Source organism: Nothoprocta perdicaria, unplaced genomic scaffold (assembly GCF_003342845.1).
Source record: "Nothoprocta perdicaria isolate Ctin4 unplaced genomic scaffold, notPer1 scaffold_178, whole genome shotgun sequence".
NCBI lineage: Eukaryota > Metazoa > Chordata > Aves > Tinamiformes > Tinamidae > Nothoprocta > Nothoprocta perdicaria.
In genome coordinates, this window is record NW_020454960.1 from 760,320 (window position 1) to 786,724 (window position 26,405).

A 26,405-nucleotide genomic window follows, 5' to 3' on the forward strand; every position below is an offset into this window, starting at 1 on the left:
CCACAGCTACACCATTCACAGAGATAAATGACCACAAGCCACGCTGCCTCTCATCCACTTCTTCTTTCCCTTTCTCACCTCATTCTTCTCAGAAAGAGACCGGATGCTATTGAATGTCCAAAGAGGTTAAGATGCATAGTAAGTGTAAAAAAAGTCTTTCTGAATATCATCAAGGCAACACAGTCTCCCAGTTAAGGACTTTATTTAGCAGAAAGTAGGAGACTAAACCATGACTAAACCATGAGACCAGAGACGAGTGAGTTAGAGGTGAGTTCAGTGTTTTGGTGAATCTAAAATCTCATGCAAGAGGAACTCAGACTGAACACCACTCTCCAGGAARGAGGAAAGTGAGAGCAATAAATAGGGCTCAACACAGAGGAGTAACTGGAACTGAGTATTTTAAGACAGAGCATCAAGGAACCCTATGGAGTAAATCTCTTTGCTCTGCAGCCTGGTTCCTTCCTGTGGCACTATCCACGGCGCTCAGAGCTGAGCTAGGAAGGACGATGAGGAATAAATACATATCCCACTGCTGTGGGCATCAAGGAAGCAGTGGCATCTGCTTTAATTTCTGGCACCTATAAAAATACAACGTGCTCAGCAAGTTAAATTCAACAGGCAGCAACTTCCAGGCTTTGGAGTAGGTCTTTTCTGATGCCATTTCTTCAGGTTGGACCTCTGAGTGAATCTGGGCCAAAACTCTGGGGAAGATGAGAACCACTGGTGAGAATTCAAGGAGGATAGAACTAGAAATCCAAAAAAAACCCCAAGAAACACCAGATGAACTCCAACCAGAACGTGTCAACCGAGGGCCAGGGGCTGAGGAAACTCCCTGGAGTGACTTACTGCCCACCTGGACCAAAAATGCAGGAATAAACTGCCAGCTATGACTCTGTATTGACCCTGTAAGCACAGGTTAGTTGACCTAATAGGTTCTCCACAAATAATTTCTGTTATTCAGGATGGGTTATTCAGAGAGCAGGCTGGATTCACAAACAACTAGGATTGGGAAGTTCTCCAAGAGAAGATAGATAAGGAACAGYATTATTTTGTGGATACCATATAAACTCTCAGGAGCATGTAACTTATTGCTAAATGTGTCTTTTACATCTCCTTGTTCTTGGAGTATACAGAAGTTCCACATTTCTATTCCTGACACAGGCTCAAACAGTTTTGTATTTTGCATTTGATTTTTACAGTTCAATGAAGACATGCGGATTTGATAACTTTTCTGTTCAATTAAAGCATTTTTTTTTTAAGAATTAACTCTTCTGGTGGTAACAATGTGTTTGTTTTGCAGAATTTATCATATAGCAGTTTCGGTAATTTAAGCCTGCAGTTAGCATGTTTTTGCAGTCCTGCACCCACTTCTGCTTTCATTTACTGCTCTTCCATCCCACAAGTGCGAATATATGGGTAAACCAGCAGAGCAATACGACTTGCTGGTGCTTCATATCTGAAATGGCTGTATTGCTTTAGGCAACGGACCACTACATTCCATTTAGACTTCATTTATTTTGATTCCTTTCTCTCCTCAGCTCATTCCTTTCTCTCCTCAGCTCGCCTTACGCTTCCATCCCCCTAATAATTAGCATGATGTAATGTGTGTGTGTGGTATGGAATAACATCTGAAAGATTCGAATTAATTGCTACACTTAAAACACCTCTATTTTTTTTCTTTTTTTTGTCTTTCTCTGCTTTTTTATAAGGAAGAGAAAGCTCTGGCACTCTCTACACGCTGATAAGCACCATTTATCTACCCTCGGGTACCTTGCTGCTTCTGTTTTGGGTGGGCTTTTATTTTAATGGCATTTTCCCACCAGCACTGAACTTGTTTTCCGGCTGCATGTTTTTCCCATGGCACATTTAAGATGCATCTGTTGTAATTATTATGAGGCCGAGTGTGAGGCTCTATGAAAAAACAGCCTGTGAATTTTGCAGGTAAGTCTGCAGTCGTTTTGCAGGTAGAATGGCCTATTTCCCTGTGGCCTTAGTCCCACAGCACGGGAGTCACCAGGGTTTTAAGGCATTTAAGGTCATTGGGAACATTTAACGGGTATGTGCATTAGCAACATATCTGTGCAGCTGTAATGATCTTCCTGTAACACAGGCCAAACGTCCTTCTTCTCTGATGAAACCAGGGATTTACTACTTCAAGCTTCAAGYGTTCTTCAAGAGTTCCAACATCCCCACACCAAAGGGAGGTCTCAATATTCCCAATATTGGTCCCAATATTCCAATGGGAACACTGTGCCAATGCTCAAGCTTTCCACAAGAAGGCAGCTTYCTGGAGTGCCTAGAGTTTCCTGCAAGGGACAATACAGGTAGAGGTACAGATATATAGATTATGGATATTGATATGTGGGTAGGGAGGTCTTTGGGTTGGGCCCAACACTTTAAGAGGCATGAGGCCTTGTCAGAAATCACAGCTCTTGCTCTTRAGCGGGCACTGCCCTATTAAGATTGCAGCTGACCCTACCACCTTCTCCTGAAGCAAGCTGGCAAATCCCTGCCGTGGTGGTCGCCCAGTGTCACCCGCCAACAAAGACACAGAGCTGCTTTGCTCCACAGGGCCAGTAATCACCAGTGACGGGCGCTGTCTTCGCGCTCAGCCTCGCCACGTAGGCTCCGCTCSTAGTTAAGCCCCGTCTGTAACTCAGAGATCTCCTCTGCAGAACTGGCTCCTCTGCCAGACGTGGAGGGCGGGAGCTCACTGCYGAGCACGAGCGATGCTTGTTGCACCTTGTGATGAAGGAGCAGGGCCCAGCTGCCCGCCCCGCAAGACGCGTGGGGCTCTGGGCATTAGTCATGGTTTTGCAGCAGCCTGCTTCCCATCCACTTGTCCATGGGGAAGCGAGGGGCTCTCCCTGCAAGCCGAGATAAGAGCAGTGCCACGAGTCTAACGAGGCTTAGGTGAAGTGCCACGCAGGCAAGGCTGCCCTACGTGCCTGGTGCTAGCCCCTATCTGCATCGTGCAGTACAGATCACCCTTGTTCCCACGGCTGGGCTGCAAAACTATCTCCGTTTCCCAGGTGCAACCTCTGACTTGAGGCACTCGGGGGTATCTGTGAACTCCAGGCAGGTGATAACCAGCCGAGCGTTTCTCTTTGAAGATTCAAGCGGTTCTAAGAACCTGGCAAGAAAACGGTCTCAGGCTGCAGAAAGCCATTAACCTGTAAACAGGCGCTCTGAATAGGCCATTTCTCCAGACAACTCCCAGGATAATGCCAGAGCCATTTAATGGCATGTCTCCCGGGCGGGTAGTAACTCCTGCAGAATATAATGGATGCTTTATCCTGCGGCAGCCTGTCTGTCCTGCCCCTCTCAGCTGGACCCAGCTGCTGTGGCAAATGAGCTGCCAGGCTCTCATTCCTTCCCTTTTTTTTGCACAGCTTTGGTCATGCATGATGGTGCTTTGCTACATATTTTATCGTGGCTTTCTACATTCCTCTTCCGATTATTAAGTGAAACAAAAATATACAAAGGAGTGACATTGGAAAACTATTTTAAACAGCTCTTTCAAAAAAAAAAAAAATGTGGCTATGGAAGTGCATCTGAAATTTCTGCCCGCCCAGAAGATGCTGGAGGCCACAAGAGAGCAAAGACGCAGCAAGGAGATGTTCTGCAACAAAGGATGTGCAACTAAGGGCCAACTCTGCTCGTTCATCATCCCCTGCTGCAGCAGCTGCCCATGTCAGGAGCACAGCACTGTCTCTGCACGGGCGTGATGACCTCCTCCTTCACCAGGCAGCGGCAGAAAGACTTCGGCCAGACAGTTCCCATTTCACTGCACAGCTCCCTTTGGCAGGAGCAAACCTGAGCAATACATGGAGCACCTTCTCTGCAGCGCCTACCTTAACTTCCACGTGTGCCATGAGCACTGCAAAGTTGGTGAGGTGGTTGCAGGAGCACGTGGTGTGGGTCTKGTTAGTCGTCAGGAGGCGGCATCCTTGGGTCGACCAGTAGCCCGTCATGGTKCGCTTTGTGTAGCTCCAGAAGGAACAGTTGGGATTGAAATTTTCCTCTGACTGCTGCGGGGAAGAAATGAATACATGCAATAAAAAATGACAGGGTTTCAAAGACTTCTAAATGCACTCGGTTTTCTTCCAGAGGCTCTTTGTAACACTCACCCTTTCATTTTACATAAACAGCCAGCAATGGTTTATAYGTCAAGTATTTCTCGTCGATACCAGAGAAAGTTAGATTGTTGCTGCTCTCTTTGCTAATGCAAACTTAGTTCTTCTTGATTAATTTCAGCCACTGAGTAAATTCAGCTCTTCAGAAYCAGACTGCTTCATTTGCATTGCAGAAGAGGGAAATTAATTGCTTTAAGCAATCAACTTTTGCAATGACTGTGCTTGGCTAACAGGAGGACTAGCTGTCCTCTTCCACTGTAATTCCACTTTCCTCTAATGTCTCCTGCCACTGTGATAAAATAATATTATGGTCCATTCTAATATATGGGTAGTTTTTAATTACGGAACGACGTGTGTCAGCAACTGAGCAATGGACATCGGTTCAGAGGAGACCCTTTCCTTACTTTTATTAATGCAGCTCAAACAGACATTCTCCATAAATAACACAAAGTGCAAAGGAACAAACGTATAATTCACCAACTCATCGAGGGCTGCTGGGGGCCTCCGATGAGCACAGTTTTGCCRCGCTCTGCTTCTGAAACCGGGGGCAAAAAGCAGCTTCTGGGGTTTGCTCACCTTGATGTGCTTGACAGTAAACACCACGGGGTCAGCCAGGTAAACCTTATTGCTGAACTCCTTGTTTATTGCTGCCGTGATCACGGGGGAGTTGACGATGACGGAGTGATTCGTCGACATAGCTTCCGTTCCCAGCTTCATGCTGGCGTTCTCCGTGGAGAGGTAGGTCCCCAGGTTGTTGTACAGCACAAACGCCACCCTGATCTCGCCTGGGAGAGCAGAGGGAGGTTAGACACCCAGGCCAGCCCACTGTGATTTGGTCTAGACGATACTTTTTGGTTTAAGCAATGCCCTTTGAACAAGCTTGGATGTTCTTCTGGGAAAACTTCTTATTGATTCGCCAGTCAGGCAGCCTCTGTTTCTCCTGAAACCTACTGTTCCCGCATAAAAGCCACACTACTGGTCAACTGGTTCATAAAATAAACCACACAGCTGGCCACTGTTTTGCACAATATCGCAAGGGCAATAAAAACAGAACGTGACTAGTTTGCTTTTGTATTTATTATTTTGTTTGTCTGTTTTGTGAGGAATCACCTTGAGCTCTCAGGATGCTTTAGAAGGAAAGTTCATGCACAAATAGCGTGCAGAGCCCTGAGGTGGTTGGACCMGATGATCTCCAAAGGTCCTTCATGGATCTTTGTGTGATCTGTGATTCCAGCACTTTCTGGTGGCCTCCAGGTGGGTGCTGAGCTAAGCTGTGACTCTCCTATGTGACCAGAACTCTGCAGATACCATGCTCAGGAGTTCAGACTTTACCTTCCTTGCCTCCAAACCAATTTCTTTTTCTCTACAAATCTCCTAAACCCATTAACTGAGTGAAACGCTGGTCCCAACCAAGTATAGTTACTCATCTCGGTGAACTTTGCTTTCTACACAAAAGTAAAGTATGTGACTGAAGCACACACCTTAAAGCAACCCATAAATAAGAGCACATCAGGCCTATTAGTACAAACTCTGGCAGGTTGAAGTAGGTCTTTAGTGGARCTGCAGAGATGAACAAACACCTCTGCTCAAATTACCGGCGTGGAAATAAAAGACTCGGCAGCTTAAAGACCGTTCACATAAAACGTCAACCTGAATTTATATTTTGTCATAAGCTTCAGAGGGAAAGACACTGAAGACTGAGATCCCCAATGGTTAATCAACCTTGGCTGCCAGGTTGGCTCATTATTACTCTTTGTTGCTGTTGTTTCTCCCCTCTCTCTTTTCAGTTTATTCCACAAGCCGCTTATCCCGTGTGAGGCTTCCTACTGCAGATGACAGCCTTTGAAAGCACTTCTCTGGCCTCAGCACTGTGTCCTAGCAGCCACAGCATTTAAGGGCCTGACACATTTTTACCCACACTTCATACTTTTGGAGACCCACTCACTTGGCAAAGTAATAAATTCCCTGTCAGTCAACTTAGCCTGGAGTCGGGGGCATGAGCGACTGCCGTTATTAACCTTAAAATAGGAACCTATTGAGTAATACAATATCTGCAACTGGTTAATCAGAGCACAGAGGTTTGCAAACTGCCCGGAAGTGGTGCTGAAAGTGCAACCGTTGCCCAAGGCCCATGAGGCTGAGGGGCTGGACGTACCGTTGCGACCGTTTTGCTTCAAGGTGTTTGCTGAGAGCTGAATGGTGCTCCCGTGGCCCAGGTTCTGTGGGAACTTCAGATCCTCCAGGTTCCCGTCCGTGCTAAGTCTCGCGACTTCCAGCTCTGTTTGCAAGAGACGTCGGCGTTAAGAAAAAACCCGGCTGAAATAATCCCCGGCATCGTGCGTCAAGGACACAAAATGGRTTTTCCCAAATGCCCCAAAACGGAGGAATCAACTTGGAGTATTTCACACTAGACTCATTTTGGACTCCCATTTCTGCTTAAATCTCTGCCCTGCCGAAGTTTAAAATTTAATTTAASAAAAGTAAATAAATTCTGCTCTCCATGGAAGACGGAAGACAAGCCGTTCTTGCAAAACAAGAACTGCAGGATATTAAGGGCAACGTCTAAAATGAAAACCCAAAAATGTTAGTTCTTTGCCACTGTTGACCAGCACTTTCTGTAAATGTTACCAAGTGCTGGGGATGTGAACTCATACATGTGGAAATACGCGTTGCTCTCATTCCACATACGCACAGTGGGAGTTCTGGTGATTTCCATTGTGCTTGTTTTTTTTAATTAAAGTCAATAATTAGCTAAATAAAGACAGAGATTGGTATGAAATGCAGCACAGCTGTATTACAACAAGGAGCCATCTCCCCGAAGGCTTCAGTGCAGACTTCTCTCCAGCACAGGCTCCACGTGCAAAGTGAGCAGCAGGAAGGGAGGTACCTGCTCGCTTTCCATGGCCTTTGGAGGTAGGGAGATAGGTCTGAGACCTTCAGCCTCTTCTGGAAAGGCTTGTGGTAGGTATTTCCAACCAAAGCCCAAGACGGATCTCCCCAGTTYCTCTCTAATTAATGTAGATTTTGCCAAGTTTCCCACCTTTTGCTCCTGGTTAGGGGCACTTACGGATGTTGTCGGTGTTCTCCCGGACRATGTCCGTCTTGAGCAGGTTATCGGCCAGCACGAAGGCGCTGTCCTCCACGGTGTCCAGCAGCTTGGTGGCCGCCCGCTGCTGCTCGCTGGCGTTCAGGTCCCGCCAGGCGCTCAGGGCCTGCGGCTGCAGCAGGTTATTCACCGTCTCCACCATGGCCTGCAAGGCAGCGGCACCAAGTCAGGACGGGTTCGCGTGGGCCGTGGTGAGCACCACCGAGACCACGGACACACGCGCTCGATCCCCTCCTCCGTGCACAGCAGTTTGTGGGAACAGGGGCCACCTCCCCACCCAGGTCCTGTGGTGGTTGCTCATCATTCATCGCATGSCACATGAGGGGGGAAAATCTTGGGTTTGTACTCAGATGAGCCTGGGGTTGGTGGCTCCAGGTTCAGAACACGGAGGAACTAGAGTTAAGGAAGGAAGCAGCTCATAAAGTCGCTGAGGCAACAGATTTCAGATGCAAACAGATTTCAAAACCCATTGGTGACCAATGTGTGGTGACAAAATTCAAGGGTCGGGCTGGGGCACCTGAGAAAGGTATCTAGTGTCTGCACGGGCCACCCTCTCCAGAGGACATTTCCTACCACAGAACCTCTGGCAGCCTCTTATGAAGACACAGGGAGTTTCACTACTTATGTTCCTCGGCTCTTCCTTCATCCACAAAAGCAGCAGGTGCCTTTAGAGCTGGAGATCTGGTACCACTTCAATTCGCTCCCACCAGGAAGGCTACAACTTCAATGCTTCCCACAGGGCACCTCGTGCTCCAGGCTGCCTAGGACGAACAGCTCTCCCATGCAGGACTTTCCATGGATTAATCTGGATGCGCATCCAGCTCACATGAAACTGTGCCAGCCTCATGATTCACAAATCCCATTACCTGACCTACCCAACCTGAGCCTTCTGCTTGACCCAATGTCCCTGCCTGGTCACTAACCAGAGCTGGCTCAACTAGTTGGAACCAACCTTCTTCATTGAAGCCAGGCACACAGGTTGCTAAAATTGATTACGCAGAAGGAAAGGGGATACTTTGCCAGCACTTTCTTCTGCTGGTTAGCACTTCCATAGCTTTATTTAGTAGTTATCAAGCAGGTTTGCCTCACAAGGAAACACCTCTGCTGCCAATTAACACAGGCTTATTAAACTGGCTTTCCCTTTGGGAGGACAATCCCGCTCYGAAGAGTTTGCTATGTGCTGAAAGTGCAAAAAAAAACCCTGGCCGCAGTTCTGCCTGGCAAAGACTCTTGGGATGGTCTCGTGGGATGTTGGCAGTTTGGAAGACGCACCGTGGCTCACTTCAATGGAAATACTCGGAAATACTCCTGATAATGCTCCTAAACCCAGCAGTAGAAGACGCCATTTGAAAAGAAGACAAGGCCTAGCCTGTTTTCTAGCGGAGACCTGCAGGAGACACGTTACAAGGACAACACGGGACCCAGAGCCTGGAGGACATCCCAATTTGTAGTCACCCACCACGCTCATCTACAAATGGGAGACCATAATCACATCAGTGGGGAGCTTGCTACTGCTATGTCCCAATGACCTTCAGGAAGTTTTGATTACACTGAAATCCAAGGAGAAGCAAAGAGCTGGCAGCGTGTGGAAGTGCCAGGTGCTTTCAATTCCTAAAGAACATTTCACTGAGACGTTACCACCTGCATTAGTATCTCCTGAGGAAGGACAATACACTTTAATGTCACCTGTCCCTTAACACACGTAGGGAAGGAACATCTGAGAAGTTCTCCTTTCCTACAGCATCACTGTACTTACCCCAAGCCAGTCCAAGCACACACATGGGTGCAAGGGTTAACACCAGAGCCTGGCCATCAGTCACAGCTCCCTGCTCTTGGATGCCATCAGAGTGAAAATTCTCCTCATGTGCCAAAGACTTTTTATCCCCAAAAGTCCTCCAGGTTGGAAGGTTTTCCACGCTACCACCCTCCTATTGGAAAGCTGAGTCAGAATCAGGCTGCTTTTATGGAAAAGAGTTCCTGCTCTCTGACCCAAGTRTATTCATGGCCACTTAACTCATTTGTTTCTGTGCCAAACCTCTCCTTCGCCCCTGAGTAACAGYCAATTGTTTTCTCCTGAGCCTCATGGCTTGGTCACCTGCAGTASTGAGCAGCCAATAGTTCCAACCACCATCAAACTGAAAGGGCTGGACATCTTGAGGGACCTTCCATGCGTGCTACTGCAGCACTGGACTAACACAGCACTGACACCAGTGGCAAAATTCCCACTGAATTCCACGGGACCAGCTCTGCCACAGGTTGTGAGCTGGTTTTGGGGGTATCAGGCAGCAAAAACCTTCTTGCTGTCAAGCCTTTGCAAGCCAGAGCTGAAATCCCTTTCTCTCTTGCTGCATTASCCACAAATCAATTGCTTAAACTGATCATCAAACTGATTTTCCTAAAGAATAATAATAAAAAAGACATCATAGCACAGTTGGCACACGCACCTAAAATAAACCGGTTACCTTTAATGGTGAGAAAGAAATATTAAAAATCCATAGCATTTAAGTATGGCTCTTTTTTAAAAAGCCTCCGTAGCTCTTCTTAATGCATTTCTGTAGTTTACTTTGGTAGCTTATCTCTTTATAGACTGGAAAGGAAGTGCTATTCTTTTCCAGTGATCACAAAGGACTACTTCACCATGCAGGTCCTATGCCCAGTGTCTTCTTAAAAAGACCTTATATTCACGGAAAGCAGAAAACAGGGATTTGTTTTTCTCCTCTTTCAATGCAGAACACAATTTGCATTCCGTTCACTTAGCTCAGCCACTAATGGGCTCTTTAAATCCTTGCTAAAACAGCACGCTGAATACTTCTCGTCGTGCAGGAATGGTGTAAGGAGTCACTTTTTGCACCACATCTCGCTCCTGGCCTCAGAAGGGAAGCTAGCGCCTATTCACCTAAACACGAACCAGATGCTGAACTATTTGTGTCAGGGCAAAACAGCTGCTGCAAAGACTTTTTTTTTTAACAGGAAAACTGTTTTATCTTATGTGTGTTTTATTTATTTATCTTTTTTTTTATCCAAGTGGGTGTGCACATGTGTGCGTGCAATGCTTGAGAAGGAACACGAGCCTTCTCCTTGCACATGTTATGTACACTTGCCTTCTCCTGCAGCACAGCTATTCCTGGTGAAACGGGTGCTCTTTGGGAAGCAGCAAACCTGAAATCGGCCACTTTATGACACGTTGCAAGTGGAGCTTGGATGCAAATTCTGGATATAGATTCCCAAGGACTTTGGGTTGGACGCTCAGGGTCAGCCTGGTGCGACTCTCCTGGCTGGCATTACATCAGAGACGGATTTATCCCATTGCTTTTCCCGAGGGAGGGTCGCTCCCCTCACCTGCCTGGGAGCATTAATCAAGGGCTGCCCGCGTTAGGTTTCTGAGCGCGGCACTTCATTAGGGCTGAGTGCTGCGGGCTGCAGCCAAGGGGATGAGGTGCTAATGAAATGTTTGCCTTTTGGACGGGAGCTGAGGTAGGTGTTTAAGTGAACCAAAACAGCTGTGAAAGCAACAGAGCCTCTGGAGGGAGGGATCCCAACTGGGAGAGGTCGGGTGGGAGAGCTGGAAGTGTGGGAGAAGAGGCAGGCAGGACAAGCACTGGCCTCTGCTCTCACGTAGCTYGAAGGTGACTACAGAATAAGGGTGTCCACCCAAGTGAGGCCAAAGCCTCTAAACTCAAGCCCATGTTGGCCCGCAGAAGCAAGAGAAAGAGCCACAGAGCCCCACAATGCCTTTGCAACAGAGGCCATAAGTGGACACCAAGAGAAGAGCAAAAGGATGCCAGGCCTGGAAGATAAATCCCTGGATGGTGGATCTTCTTCATCACGCAATTCCACAACACCAGGCAGTGTAAATCCAGTGTAAATAAATGAAAGCTCTTAACTTGCAGGGGAAGAATCTTCCCAAATCAGGGTAGATGCTCACGGCTGCTCAGGTTTGTCCTGAGGTTACAAAACAGCAACAAAATGTAAAACTTCCTTTCCAGGCACTTGCAAATTGGTATTAACGCATGTATTGTCAAAAGGCGACTAATTAGGTGCCTTACAGTAATTATACATCACTAAAAGGCTGATCCTACATATCCCATTGATTTCCTTTGTGACAGCTGCTTCACAGTTTTGCTTGCTCACTTATTTCTATGCTCTCCCCCTCTAGAAATGTTTGGTGAGGGCGTCTGGCTAMGTCACACAGAGCTTCAGCCTCGCAYATATATATACATATTCAGCCTATACATATATATATCCACTGATCTCACATGCATCTAGTTACGTATCTTTGCATCTTCACCTCTTCATCTGTAGCCTCTCCCTGCAGTTTGGGGGCAGAAAAGAGAAAGAAAAGTCCAGGGGACTGACAGCAAGAGGGCGTTTTCAAGGGTGCTTGAGAAAATCCTGGGTCCTACGGTTCGAGTTATGTCCAAACTTCCAGTTTCCAGGGCTGTGGGTGCTGCTCCCAAGCGAGTGCATCAGCATCATCATTGTTGTCATCATCATCATCCCAGTGCAAAACGTGCAAAAACATTATTAGCCCCCTTGTTAACAGCAACTTGAGGTTTTACAACAAATCAGTGGATGGAAAAAAACGCACAAAAGCCCTTTCAGGCCCGCAGTGGGCAATGAAAGTGGAAAACCCTACGGAGGGGCTTGCTCTGAAATGTGGATGTGGTTTCGGAGTCACAACATTATTCTCTTTTTCCTATTGGAAAGTGATTTTTTAATTTTTTTTTAGGAGCCTGCCTGCTTCCTTGCTCAAGGGGCGAGTTCAGCTGGGAGTTGTGCTCTTGCTGCCCATGCCCATAAAAGAAAAGCCCCATTACAGGAGAAACYCACATTAATTGGGAACCTCTTGGTGCAGCCCAAAGGAATGTCGCTGACCCAAGGGATGCCAGGGATGCATCCATGGGAGACCCCATAGGACAGAAAGGGACCTGCTCAGGACACAACTGGCCTTTTTTTGGGTAGAAAACGTGCAGGATTCTGTACCTTATACGCAGGGATCACAAGCGAAGCTGCAACATGGGGCTTCACATCAAAAATGCATGAGCACGTTATTGCTTGCGCCGATGTTAAACAAGGAAAATGTCATTAGGTTCCGCTTCCCGGCTGGGAACTGCCTCCCAGCCGCTCCCCGCGGCTCTCCGCCTCACCAAGTTCTTCTCCTTCCAACTTTCTCTTCCAAATCCAGATTAAAAGGATGGTCCAAACACAAGTCAGCACACGAGAGGCAGGGCGGGAAGCCCGGCAGTCTCCAAGGCTTCTTCCAAAGCAGTGAGGCCATCTCCAAACAACTGGGATGTTCCCTGAAATGCAGCAGGATGCCCTCGCACGGAATTGCTGGAAAGGCAACGCACGCCTAGAAATAAATAAACCATTGAGGTGTCTCCTGCTCCTCCTGCACGGGAATGGTTGGTACTGGCGTGTAAACGGCCTGGGAATGCACTGCAACAGGAGTAAAGGCACTGACCTTTATTAAAATGAGGCCAGCTACAAAATGCTTAACGGGGGAAATAATGATGTAGCAGGAGGCATGACGGGCTGGCAAGCTTGGCTTTGAACTACCAATAATCTCCCAACGGAGCACAGACACACACCCCAAACAGGAGAAATGAAAGACGGTTACAAATTACGGGTTATGGTTTTGCTTCACTTAGTCGACGAGGAAGAATATTTTAAGGTCAGAAGGCATCCATAGGACCGAAATAAAGGGAAYTGATTGGGAAGAAGGAAATAACAGCCGATCCTTTTCATCTTACGAGATGCTCCCTGCAGAATGAGCCGAGAGCTGCATTCATGAATCATCCCGCATTTGCCGTCCGACTGTTTGGGATTTGAGACTCCACGAGCAACAGCCAGAATAATTATGGGGGGCCAGGAGCAGAGCTGCAGAGAGGGAAAGGCCTTGCAAGCTACGGGCACTTCCTTGACAGAGGAACCAGCAGCCTTTATGGGAACTCCCAGGGAGTCCATGAGATCCATCCTTTTCCCCKGGCCCCTACAGCTGTCGATACGAAGGCTCTTCCCCATGGAAAACACTGGGTTTTTTCCAGCTTGGGGTTCCAGGTGGGAATCCTAGCATGCACGYGGCTCAGCTCTGGGCAGGGGAGCCATCCAGCCATGTCCTTTTAATTAATTAAATGGAAGTTTGGGGGCGCTTCGATGCTCGCGGGCAAACATCTAGGTCTCGCAAAGGAGGCTGCTGAAAGAGCACCCTGTAGCTATGGCTAATACCCTACGTTGCATGCGTGCTGCTTGCCAATTTATCCCAGCCCCTTTAACGATGGCATCGTGCCAATTAGGTGGCCGAATGAGCTCAAAAACCGTCTGCAAGGACAGGGCCAACGGGTTTGCAAGGACAGGGCCAAATAAAAAGGCTCTTCTGTTAATCAGCTCCACCTCGAATGCTCTTCGAAAAGCCTCGCATTTCTGCCTCAGTCCACGTTGCAAGCGTGAAGTTTTCAGGTAACTTCCAGGAGAACGAGGACAAATCCGGACTGCAACCACCGTCAGTCTCTGCGGACCAAAAGCTGCTCGCGGCTCAGGCCAGTTTTCAGGAGCATCTCTTATGCCACCTGCGAAGTTCTCGTGATCTTCATGCGAGGAGCAGCAGCTCCGTCCCCTTCCCCACTTACTGTGCAGAAAAGCCCAGACGCTGAGCGCCGGGCACGGGGCGAGCAGCACAGCCCCGGGGCTGGCAGCAGCCAYGGCAGATGATGCCATCGGACACGAGCACGGCTGCCAAAGGCCCTGCCTGCTGCTTCCTCCTCAACAAGGGGGCCATTCAGCTCAGCTCCTGCATTCACGGCCCTCCAGCTCTGAAGCGACATATTAACATTTCCATGTTAATGCAACATCCTTCACTTCAGTATGAATATTAATATATGTTTTTTTTTCCCTTTGCTCTGTTCCTGGAGGCTGGGGAAACTGCCCCCATGGCATTAGGCAGCTGTGTAATGGTGAGCAGGGCTCATTTGCCGCAGGGTACGGAAGAAATCTGTGACACCAAAACCTGCTTCGTGGCCCCCCAGAGATCGACACTTACGTTTCCTCCACCTCTTGTGCTTCGTTTTAAGGAGAAACACTTAGGGGAAAGGCACAGAGACCAATTCTGACTACACGGTGGGGCATTCTCACCCCCTGACACCACCAACAAGTCACCAAGCGCAGCTACGTCACCCAACRATGACTCATCCTCCAGCACCAAGACTTCCTCATCCCACCCCCGGAAACTCCGTGCCAGGAACTCTGYGTTATCCCAAGGTGGGCGGGAGGGTGAGAGGAGAAGGAGGCCCAAGCAGGAGCCGCTTCAACTCTCTTCACTCACCAAAATGCCACATATCCGCTCCAAGCTCTCCTTCATGAGCCAAGGCAGACAAGCACCTCTCCATGGYAACTCACTCCATCTGATGCCCACCTCAGGGCATAAATCATGTCTTTGAGGACCTAAACCAGCCCACTTGATCTATTTGCTCCAGYAGAGGGTCAGTGTTTAGAAGACCTGCAGTTTGCCCCTGCCTACCTGGGCCCTCCTTGTCTTGCATCCGCACAAGATTTGGGCTCTCTGTGTAGCTGCTCTCCTAAATACACCCCCAAACACCACTCAGGTGTAGAATTCAGTGGGAATGAATGAAGCTTGGTGGAGGATGCTGTGGTTTGCTGAAGAGTCYGGACACCTCACAGCAGAGGCAAAAATGCTAAGATGACTCCACGTGGCCATATGCACCCAATGAGGCTGGCATCATCTCTCCCCAGAAGAAACCACTCACCATCAACCTGGAGTTTCCTTGGCCAACTAGGCCTGAATTAAGATATTGCTTAAATATCACTGTGATTTACACAACCCCGGGCAGCTGTGTCACCATTACTATATGAATATAACTTTATCATATCACTCTTTTGTTGCTTTTTTGCTGGACTTTTGATAGAGATTTTACTACAGTCACAACTAAAGCAAGAACATCCATAATCTCTGTCTCTAGTAAATAAAATCCCTGAGCTTTTAACTCAGCAAACATTATAACATTTTACAGACAAATTAAATCAATATTTGTTTTAATTATGGAATCACCCAGAGAGATAAGACGATAATCTGATACTGCTTCCCCACAGTCTCACATCTGAATTCATTACAAAATTTCCAATTCAGCTTTACTCACTGTTTGTTTTTTTTTTTCATTGGGTTTATGCTCAAGAGGAGTTTGTATCTCAGTTCTCATGGGGGCTGTCTCACGACCTTTTACATGTGYCAGCCCAAGGAAATGGCTAAAATTGATATTAGCCGTTATTATCTACCCAAATCTACCAGTGATCGATTGCATTTCTGATGTTTACAGTCACTGGACACCTCATGGCCTGCTCACCAGGGGGTTCCCATCTCCCACGGACTTCACAAGACCCAGGATTTCACCATCTTTTGTTGCAAAAGCTGCTCAATTGCCTCAGACAGACAAAATACCTCACTGTGTGGTAAAGGGTAAGTGGCCTGGGATAGCAATATCTACACTCTCATTTAATTGCTMTTACAGATACTCTTCCCCCAAAGGGTTTTTTGATGCCTTCAGCTACATGGCTTTCCAAATGGAAACAGAGTGTATGAAAAAATGCCTAGATGCATGATTTTAGCTGCTGATAACACAAAGCTGAGCCTAAAAGGTTCGCTTAGGCCATCTACTTCATTCTTCAATTCCCCCCGCTTCAGGACTGTCCTCTTTTACCACAGAATGACAACTCCATGATTTATCTTGATCCATGAAGGGGTATGGAAGATGGGAGATGGCCTCCTCTCTGCCAAAAGGGAGGCAGAGACGATTGCAGTGAGGTGGAGAAGAGCTTTATGTTGAACACCCACGGAATCTAAGCCATCCAAGCCCACACGTGGATTGAGGTGGGCGCTCACCAAAGGAAGCTGGCAGAGGCTGCAGGAAGGGCTGCTCTGCAGAGGAACTCAGAGCACATCCAGAAGCCCCCTCCAGCAATGCAGGTTGCACATTGACACCTTGGGTGTGTTACACACTCACACAGAACAACCAACCAGCTGTAAGCACAACGTCAAAGGCAGCAAACTAAAAGCACAGAAATTAGGAGGCAAAACATTCACGCTTCTTAAAGCAACATTAATTCACACAAACAGCTTTATATAGAGGAACTGGAGCAGGTGCTACAAAGCCAGGTAACAGGACACAACGTGAYGGCAACCCAGGGCCCCACGACGAGCAGCTCTCTCCAAAACCAAGGGACCACCTCGTTCACCAATCCTAGGACGCCAGTCTGCCAAAAGCAGGCTGCAGCTGGGTGAACTTATGGATCTTGTTACATCTTTCCTTCAGTTTTTCACAATTTCTAAATCAGTTTTTGCTCTGATTTTTTTATTCAGGTCCAGGCRGCCGGGCAGGTGGTGGTGAGTAACGAAGTCACCTTGTTGTCCTGTCACCTTAACTTTAGCCCTTGCTGTCGTAGGGAACAGCRAAATCCAGGCACACGGAGACAAGCCCCACTTCACCCAGCCACTGAGCCCCACAACGTGACAGGCATTAAAAACGCGAGAAATACCTGGACATAGGCCCTGCAAGAGCGCTCCCTTTTCTGAAGCTGAGTCCACAAAGACAGCAGATTAAAGACGGGATAGAAAAAACAAGTTAGTGACAGAACAAGGAGAGAGAAAAAAAAAAAAAAAGAAAATTTGAAGAAAACATCTACAAAAAAACTCGTTTCTCTTTTCAAACAGCTCCTAGAAACAAAAAAAATCGAGGGAAGCATGCGGGTTAGGCAGTAGTGGAAGGACCGGCTGCTGGAATTCAGGTTAGTCCTGGTTTTCAGTTAAATGAAGACTGGGGACTTTGCAAGAGCAGTTGTTAGATGGTTGGAGCCACGGAAATCAAGTGAAATGCTCAAGAGCTCTGCTATCACCCCTGTCATTTCCATGCCAGATGAGGCTGGAAAGGACGGGCTTATCCTAAACTACATCAGGGCAGCGTGGGCCCAGCCTTGGACTAGCAGGACCGCTCCCAATGAGTGGGATGCAGCATCCAGGATGGAGCACAGACCCACCTGCATGAGTGCACCAAGCTGAAGCCCCTCGTGCTGCAGTCTCACTGCTCTTTGGGGCTGTTTTCCAGTCCTCTCTCATTCCAAGTTGTGCTCTCCTGTGTAGGGACCTGATTGCCTGGAAAAGTTGCAGTGTCTCCAACCGTGGAGATACTCAAAAGCTGCCTTGGACACGATSCTGGGCAACCTGCTCTACGAGACCCTTTTTGGACAGGGAGGTTGGACTATATGACCTTGAGAGGTCCCTTCCCWCCTCAACCACTGTGTGATCCTGTAGCTATGAGGTCTAAATGCTCTACATGCCGAACGGCCTTTTCAAGAGGAATCCCACCTCTTTCCTAGGAACCACATTTAAGAACAAGCTTTGCTGGGCACTTGCATGACTCCTGAGTGCTCTTAAAAGGGTCACGAAATTCAAGCAGACACTTATTCCATGGGATTTCCTGAGCTGCCTGCAGGAAGGAGTGAGCTACAAATGAGGCCCTCTCGGTGCCAATGCCACAAAACCTTGCAAAGCTCGGGCTGCTCAGAGCCACAACCTTGCTTTTGTTGATGTTCCCRGCTTGGAATTACACATTCAGAGAGATTTGGGGTACCTTGTGCTGTCAACTCACTGCAATGTGATGCCAGGACACCCCCTCAGCACCAGCGAGAGCCACATTTGTGCCCCGGCGTCCTGAGGAGCTGCAACAACCAACGCAGAGCTGGGCCTAATGCAATGCCTAATTTAGCTTTTTAATTCATGAATTTGCAACACGAGAAATCATCCTCCAGGTACATTTGGCCAGTAGGAAGACTTTACAGGAGTAAATGGAGATCAAAGGAAGCTTTGCTGGAAATTACAGAGATATCCACTCGGGATCTCACTAGGCTGCTAAGGAACAACTACTCCCTTAATTAAGCAGGATCCAGTGGAAAGCGTAAAGCTTTTGGGGACAGCAAAGTGGCTGCTGTGAAGAGGATGGCCCTTAAAAAAACTCTGACTACGCCACTTTATTTCAATTCATCATACAACAGCTTGTAAAAAGCAGGAAAAAAGAAGAAAAAATGCAAAACAGCACAGGTTTCACATACTTTCAGATGGAGTATTAAGGCAAATCCTTGGTGCATTTCCTTTAATGATTAAAGAAATATCTAATGACTAGTGCTTGCTGTAGTTCTTCTTTGGACTAAACAGCACTAAGCAAAACTCTTGGCAAATACCCTTTTTTTTTTTTCCTGAAAACACTCTCCATCAGCGAGGGAGAAAATGGAGCTGAAGCTCCACGGCCTCTTGTTTCCCAGCCCCACTTCCAGGCTGGATTCACGCATTCCTACACGAGCAGAGAGCAGCTGCCCTTCTGCAGAATTAAGTGGGCAACGAGAGCAAGTAAATCACGGAGCCTGTCGCTTGGGCCGCTGGCTCGCGACGCTGCCGTGCAGGACTCCACATGATCCTGAATTTCAATGTAAGGAACCGATCCAGAGGAGCCGGTCGTGCGGAGCTGGCGGTGGGGGGAAAGCTGGGAATGAGGGGGACACGGCCTTGGGGGCACCTAGGGAGTCCTAGGGAAGAGCATGTGGACTATAATGATGTAACTGGTTAGTACGTGGCATTAATTGCTGGTTTTACCTGGCGTCGCCACCGCTTCGCAACGAAGAGCCATGGGGTATGATTGCAACCAACGATGTTATTTCGATGTGACAGTTAATACACTTATGACCTAGGCTGTTATAAAATAGCTGGAAGCAGCACTAACTAAAAGCATCCGGATGACCCAATTGCCAGCACATGCAAAGCACAGGACATGCAGGACTTTGGTTCCCACGCGGCTGCAATATTAAGCAATCCAGAAGCCCTTTGCTTTTGAAACAGCATAAATCCACAAGGATAATTTGCAACAAAACGGCAGTGTTACTCCTCTGAAAAACATTTCTTTTTAGAAGGCGTCGCTGGGATAATTTTTTCCTAACATCACCTGGGGACCAAGCTCTGTTCTCACTTACRGGGGCACCGGGGCCATGGAGCCAGCTAGGCAGCTCACAACAAAATCTGGCATCTTCTTCGAACAGTTTAAGCCAGCAYAAGCCTGGGTTTGCAGGCACAGGGTTCACTCCTGCTCTGCTCCAATGACCAGGACCACACAATTCCCGGCCTGAATCCAATACAAGCTGTAATCCAAGTTTTTACTCGAGATTCAGGGCTACGGAGGGCCTTGGACAGGAGGCAACCCTCAACTTTAAATGTGCTCTTACCAGCACCAGAGCTGTATTTGCTCCACAGTTTACAAGGTAAAAAAAAACACCCCACTTAATTCTGGAAATGACAACAGGACTAATAATTTTTCTCATCCAGAGGGCACAGGAACAACATGGTCATCCCATGCTAAGGTGCTTGGGGRCTGAGCTGCACGTGATCATTAAGASAGCTCTCCAACGTGCACCCATCTGAAATGCTCTCAATGCAAATGCAGAGCCACCCGATGCACCTTCAGCAAATGCATCGCAAGTGCAAATAAATGTTTCTGTCTGTTTTCATTTGTTCGCCTGCATGCATGAAAGTGCCCATTTGACCTTCACATTCAGCATCTTGTAACAGCACGAGACAAAAAATAAACCCAAAACGCAAGCTCCCTCCGTCTGCTGGGGCCTTTAAAAATGCAGATTGCCTGGCTTGCATTATATGTCATTTCACAGATGGATTCAGCATTGGGCAAGTTGCTGGTCTCAGCCACGCAAGCAAGAATGTATTCAAATTAACTGCTGTAGTATCATGGCATCACTTCAACGGGTCTCGTACTGGAGAGCCGAGACCAGGACAAAGCACTTGGCTTTCATCCCTCTGCTCATCAAGGAGTGTGTTTTTCCCAGCACCTCCAGTGCTTTTGGTGTCTATAACTCTTGCATTTCTCATGAGGAAAAAGAAAAATACTCTGCAAATGAAAAACCACCAAGCAAAATCTCTTGCCTATGGAGAAGACCTCAGCAAGACCTCATAGGCAAGACCTTGCCTGTGGAGAAGACCTCAGCAAGATACGTCTTGCTGAAGGGGAGCCCTTGGGGGGCTGCAGGAAGACCTTGCAGGTCCTGCAGCCCCSCAAGGGCTCCCCTTCAGCAAGAGGTATCTAGGACCTCTGCAGCGCCCTCCTTGTGCTAGGTCTTCTCCAGGCCCTTGCTGCTCACCTTGTTGAGGCTGCGCGCGGCGCTGTCCTTCCCGCCGGGCGTCAGGTTGCGGAGCTGCACGTCGAGCAGGTTGACGAGCTGGACCATGGCGGACACGGAGTAGGTGATGTCCCCGGCGTAGAGGTGGCTCCTCGTGTGCTCCGCCAGCTCCCGGGCGATGTTGGCAGCCATCTCGCCCGACCTCATCTGCAAGTGGGTGGCACAAGGGAGAGAGMAGAATGTGGGTCCTGGTTGCTGCCAGGACATCCCTCCGGCCCTCCCGGCCCCATGGGATTGAGCAGAGCTCCAACAGCCTGTGGATGCTTTGATGCCACTTGACACAACGAAGCAGCCTGCTGAGGAACCACTAGTTCGAGATGCTGATCTGTTTCTCCATTCGACATCCCTCTGTAATATGGAAATGCGTATCCAAGGGGAACAGTGCAGGGATCGGGAGAAATTACAGAGGATTGCACGGAAATTAAGCTACYGCTTCTCCGTCAGGCTCAATGATCAACTCTGCTGGGTTCTTCATGTGAAATTTCCAAGCGCCTTATCTGCCTTCGGTTGGAAAGCAGATATTTCTCTTGTTCCCTCAGTTTCGGGTGCTTATTATTAAAGCGAGATGATAGGGAAAGATAGCAGGCAGAGCTTCCACCTCTCAGTAAATCAATTAGCTGAGTTATAAATGAACAACTTGCTTCCATCAATTTGACAGCAACAGCCCATCTGATTTAATGAAACCTAAGTGAAGATATTCATGCGCTCGTCTTCGGAGGATTAAAACATATGATGGTGCAGATAAGATAACTGAAACCGATAATGTGGTGTTTTTCCCATTAGAGCAATAACTTAGATTCAAAACGGAGCGGTTTCYTCCTCGCTACGCTCAAGCCTAATGCTCCTTCCAGCCTGCAAATCCGCACTGGCTGCTCCCCCTACTCAGTCCTCTCTCCTGGACTGGTCACCAAAGGGATGCTCATTTCTAAACCTCTCTGCTGTCCTCCTGAAGATGCAGCTACAGGTCACTGCAATGATTTATATCTATATCTATATCTATATCCACACACAGAGGTATATACACATACATATGTATGCAGGGTGCCTGCAGTGACAGTCACTGACAAGTTCACGCTGCCTCCTTCTCTTGAGCATCTTCCACTTGGATTAAGGCATCTTTCTTCTAGGTATGTAATGTTCTTCTGTGCTGTAATATCTGCTCACTAAGTGCTCCCAGCCCTAGGAGGGCCCTCGTGCTGCCCTTGGGCTGCCACTGAGAGGTGAGCAAGAAGCAAGGGAAAAAGTGCAAAGGGCCATATGCTCTGCTGGGAGGCTGAAAGAGGGAAWAAACGGTTAAAAATAATAAACCTCTTTTTGATGTGAGACTAAACTYGGTGGTGTTGGTTTCTTTGCTCGCTGTGGGAAAAAAAATAAAGGGATTCTGAGATAAAAATAAACCGTTTTCTGTTCAAACYGAACTGGATTGCTCGTGGTGCTGGGTGACTCCTCTACAAATTGCTCAAATTTGGCCTTGAAATGTTAATTCTAAGGGGGCAAAAATGCTTCCTGCCAAAAAAAATACCAAGACACAGCAGGAAGCCCTCTTGCTCGCTCAAAAAAATGCTGCCTTGCTTCATTGCAGGATCCTGGCAGGACTCAGGCCAGATTTACAAATTAGCATTGCTCTGCCTGAAACCACATTGTGCACCAATTCGCTAATGCTTTCCTAGTTGCAACATTGCCTTTTGTCTTCTTACATCTAAAGAGACTGTAAAACAATTGCTGCTGGACAGGGTAAATACTCCTGCCTTTTTTTTTTTCCCAAAGATTTGTGGAAGGGAATTTGGGAGTTTTGCCTGGAAAAGCACACAGCAATTCTCCCTGGCAGCACCAATCTCCATTTCTTCCCTACCTTTTTCAGAGGGAAGCGGCTGCAGAAGAGGGCAGCAGAATACACAATGAGAGCAATTCAGAGCAGCAGATATTTTGGGAAGGAAATTCAGAGGGAATAAGAAAGGGTTGCTGCGGAAGGGAGCGGATGTGCTGAAACAACCAGTGGCCGTACAGGCAAACACATTTTCCTGCAGCCTGAGGCTGACGCCTCCACCTACCTAAAAGATCTAACAGCTGGTATGAAAGATTGAAGTAGGGTTTTTAAGGCCCGCGACATAAAGATGGTACCTTTGGTACCTTTGAAGGCCTTGGAGCTGGTGCTGTTCTCTGAAGGGACAAACACCTAACAGGCCTGTCGGGAACCACCAGCTGCCAAYAGCCGGACTGCAAAGTCTACACTGGGACTTTGCACCAAGTTCTAAGCCTGGAAAGCCTTCACAAACATCTTTAGCATCATCTACAGCAGAGGTTTCCTGATATGTCTGCATACACACAAGGCAGAGTCTACCACTCTCATTGGCAGAGCYTTCTAACACCTTTTTGGGGAGAAGACCCAATTCCTTTCGACTGCCTTGGAGCGGACACCGTGATGCAGTGGTGTGTCCCAAAAACCCCCCTTGAGCCCTAAAATTGAAAGCCACAGTGAGGAAAAGACTTCTTGAAGCAAACCACATGAAAGCAAGAGATAAAACCAGCAGGCTGAACATAGGACCTCACGATGAGGCCGCTGCAACGTATCCAAAGACGACCTTTTTGCTTCCCTTTACTGCCCGACTCTGGAAATAACCCACGGAGCAGTGCGTAATTCAGCAGCGCTGGCAAGTTTATCCCTCGGCCACGCTGCGAGGGCATGGTGGGCACCAACAATCGAGCTAAAGGAAATGTCAGGAGGCCAGCGAATTGCTGAGGAGGACATTTGTTCTCACCTTCCATCCAGCACAGTAACTCTAATGGAAGCTAAGAGAGGGCTGTRAAACCCAGCACCGTGATGCACGTGGGCAAACACCTGGTGCACAGTCAAAGCCCAGCAGGAGAAAGGAGAGAAGCAAGCAGYGATCCTTTCCTCACCACAGAAACATGAGAGCAAGCACGCCTGTCCCCTAAGAGCTTCTCCAGTGCCCCACCATGGGGATAAACCAGGCCCCATCTCTCAGCCCAGCGGTGAAACTGTGCAGTAACTGGAAATTTCACAGGTAATTTCACACCAGTGTTTGCAACAGGGACCCCAGTGAATGCAAATCCCAACACAAGACCCCCATTAACCCTGGCAGGGTTTTCCTCTCCAATGCCACTCCTGGAAAGGCTTGGCCATTTGGAGCTTCTCCTCATGGTGCTTGGGCCACAGAGCCCTCAGCCAGCGGCCGGTCTCCACTCAGGCACCAAGAGGTTGGATCCAGAGCCATGTGGCAGCTTCTCCTGGCCCTTCCACCGAGCGTGGGGGGTTCAAAAGCTGAACAAAGCTGAATTCTTCGAAAAATCATACATACATATATATATATATAAACATATATACGTATATGTATATATATATATTTCAAAAAAATGTAGTTCTGTCCTGGTTGTGTCCTGCTTTGTGGCCCGAAAATCTGTCCCTTCAACCTGAGATGGCTTTGAAGGCATGTAACAAATTAAAGGGGGCTCATTCGTTAGGCAAACRATGGCTGTGGGTTCCAACAAGCGAAGTCTTAATCTTGATGGGGATTTCCTCAGCGCAGGCAATTAGTCCCCTCTGCTAATGGCCAAGGGCCCGGGCACCTCCACGACCTGCTGGTGCCACTGGGGCCCTCCTGCTTTGGCTCGAGGGGTGGACGGCTCCGCACAAGCTGCTCCCACAAGGATGCAGCCTGCGGATGCTGTGGGATGAGCACCCGTCTGGTCTCCCTGTGCAGTGGGATTGGCTGGGAGCGCCGCTGCGCATTAACAACAAAAGGGCTCTACATATTGCCACCAAATAAGTGTACTCCCGCTGGGACATGTTAATGCACTGCTAACGCTGAGAGATGATGGAGGCTGCAAAACATCCATCAAGGGGCCAGCAAGGCAAAGGATTCGCATGACTGCAGCAYTGCTTTCTATTCCATCGGTCCGTTTGCAGCTTGGGAAGGAGTTAAGGCCGGGAAGTCAGTAGCCCCATGCAGRCAGGTCACACAGAGCCTGCCTTTCTCAGGTGGATACTTCTCAACTACAGGGTCTGCCTTGTGCTTGCAAGGTAGAAAATCCCTGGGGATGTGCGAAAAGGTGTGTTTCTGTTTGCAGTAAGTCATCGTTTTCCCTGTCATCCACTCACCTCCTCCTCTCTCTTCCTCCTCTTCTGGCCACAGACAAGGAATGCCATTCATCTTGGTCTAACTCCAGATCAAACTCTCCAGACCTTTGCCTTTCCCCAACTCTCCTTGCTCTGGTTTCTACCATGATTACGGTAGAATAATGCTTGCTTTCTCCTCAGGACAACCCCTGGATCGTGCCTAGGAGCTGGCAGAGCCCCCACGGCTCCGGGTCGCTTTGGAGAACAAGCAGGGGACACAGCCGTGGTGGGGGCAACGCGCGGGAAGGGCTTTACCTTCTGCGTGATGTGGTTGATCCAGGGAGAGGAGCAGTTGCTGAGGTCCGGTCCTTGGGGGTCCCAGACGCCGTCGGGCGCGAGGCAGCGGAAAGTCGCGACACCTGCAGTGGGGAGAGCTGCTGGGTTCAGGCCAGTGCCCCGCTGGGACCTGGGCTCACAGGCTTCATTTCACCGGGCCTTAGACCTCCTGGTAGCTCAGGAGGACCCTTCTGAGTCACCTCAGCCTCCTGATCTCCCATGACCTTGGTGCTCTGGGGCGTTAAGGCACAACAGACCCATGAGGGCAGGGACTTGCCCCGTTTCACTAGCTGGACACTATGGAGCTTGGAGATACACAACAGCATCTGCCCAAGGCCAGGCAGGAGGGCTCAGAAAGATCTGGAAAAATACTCCCTCCCAACTGTCGTCGCTCATTTCTTTCCATTCCCCTCATACTTCATATACATTTGACCAGACTGACCTCGCTGAATCCAGGAGAGACTCAGAATTAGGATACACAAATGTAAATGGCTTCCCACGGGCAACAGAGCACAGAATGAATAGGGAGTCTCCTTTGCAAAGCAGATCTCTCCAGGCTCTGCCTCTGAGGCAATTTCCTCCACTTTCTGCACTAGGACTAGGATGAAAATTAAAGGTTTTCCACAAACTGCCTTTGTTAGCATATGTACAAGTAAGCCATGGGCCGAAATCACGACGTCTTGGTTTGGACAGAAACTTTCCTAGAACAACCTTGTGGAAATGACCAATTGAGGGCAAGGGGGGGGAAGAAGAAAAATCCAGTCATTAAGAGACCATTGCAAAAGATTTGGCCTTGTTCTTCCCCCTGCTTTCCCCGTTGGACATGTTGGATGTGCATGGAAAAATCCCACGCACATGTTCAGGGGCCTGAGCTGGGAATACCCATGTTGATTGTTTTTCCTATCCCCAAAAAAGCGAAATTTCAAGCATCAAGACAAGTGTCAATCAGCCTGGTGACTACAATTATGGGCAGAGCAGGGATAATATCAAATTTGCAGAGGTCTCTTCTTGCTATTGGTGCTCAGCACCACAAGGTAGGTAGTTACTGGTCTCCTCTCATTGATGGAGCTCAGCATGCCCAAGACTCTGCACAAGGTGATGTTTAAGTTTGGGTCCTTGGTGCTGCTGGGCTTCCCAACGTACACATACTTCACCAATGCAACGTATATGTGCCAAAAAGCATCCGTGTGCTCCACCGATGCCCACAGGACCCATGTTGAAGAACACGGGTCTTGTGGAAGACCATACGTTGAAGAACCAACGTTGAAGAACCAATACGTTGACCATCCCCTAGAGTGGTGCCCGACCTCCTCCGGCCACCCCTCAACTCACCGATGGAGCCGACGGGACAGGGCTGCTTGGCCACCTGCCCCTGGCGCGTGCGCGACCAGGCCACGTCGCGCGCCTCCGTGGGCTCGCAGCTCTCGGCGCCGGGGAGCTGCGAGGCGGCCGGCGGCGGCGCGCGCGTGGTGGCCTCGCCGGGCCCGTCGGCCGCGGGCGAGGGCGT

General features: G+C 48.6%; 1 protein-coding gene across 1 annotated transcript in view; it reads right to left on the reverse strand.

The window, feature by feature from the left end:
• ADGRL3 (adhesion G protein-coupled receptor L3) overlaps positions 1–26,405 on the reverse strand; it is a 176,014-nt gene that overhangs the window by 43,706 nt on the left and 105,903 nt on the right. The window contains exons 8-15 of the mRNA XM_026036436.1: positions 26,231–26,372; positions 24,878–24,981; positions 20,446–20,631; positions 16,789–16,827; positions 7,204–7,387; positions 6,292–6,414; positions 4,713–4,921; positions 3,855–4,031 (exon numbers count right to left, since the gene is read on the reverse strand). Coding sequence (XP_025892221.1) covers positions 3,855–4,031; positions 4,713–4,921; positions 6,292–6,414; positions 7,204–7,387; positions 16,789–16,827; positions 20,446–20,631; positions 24,878–24,981; positions 26,231–26,372 — 1,164 coding nt within the window. The remainder of the gene's footprint in view (positions 1–3,854; positions 4,032–4,712; positions 4,922–6,291; positions 6,415–7,203; positions 7,388–16,788; positions 16,828–20,445; positions 20,632–24,877; positions 24,982–26,230; positions 26,373–26,405) is intronic.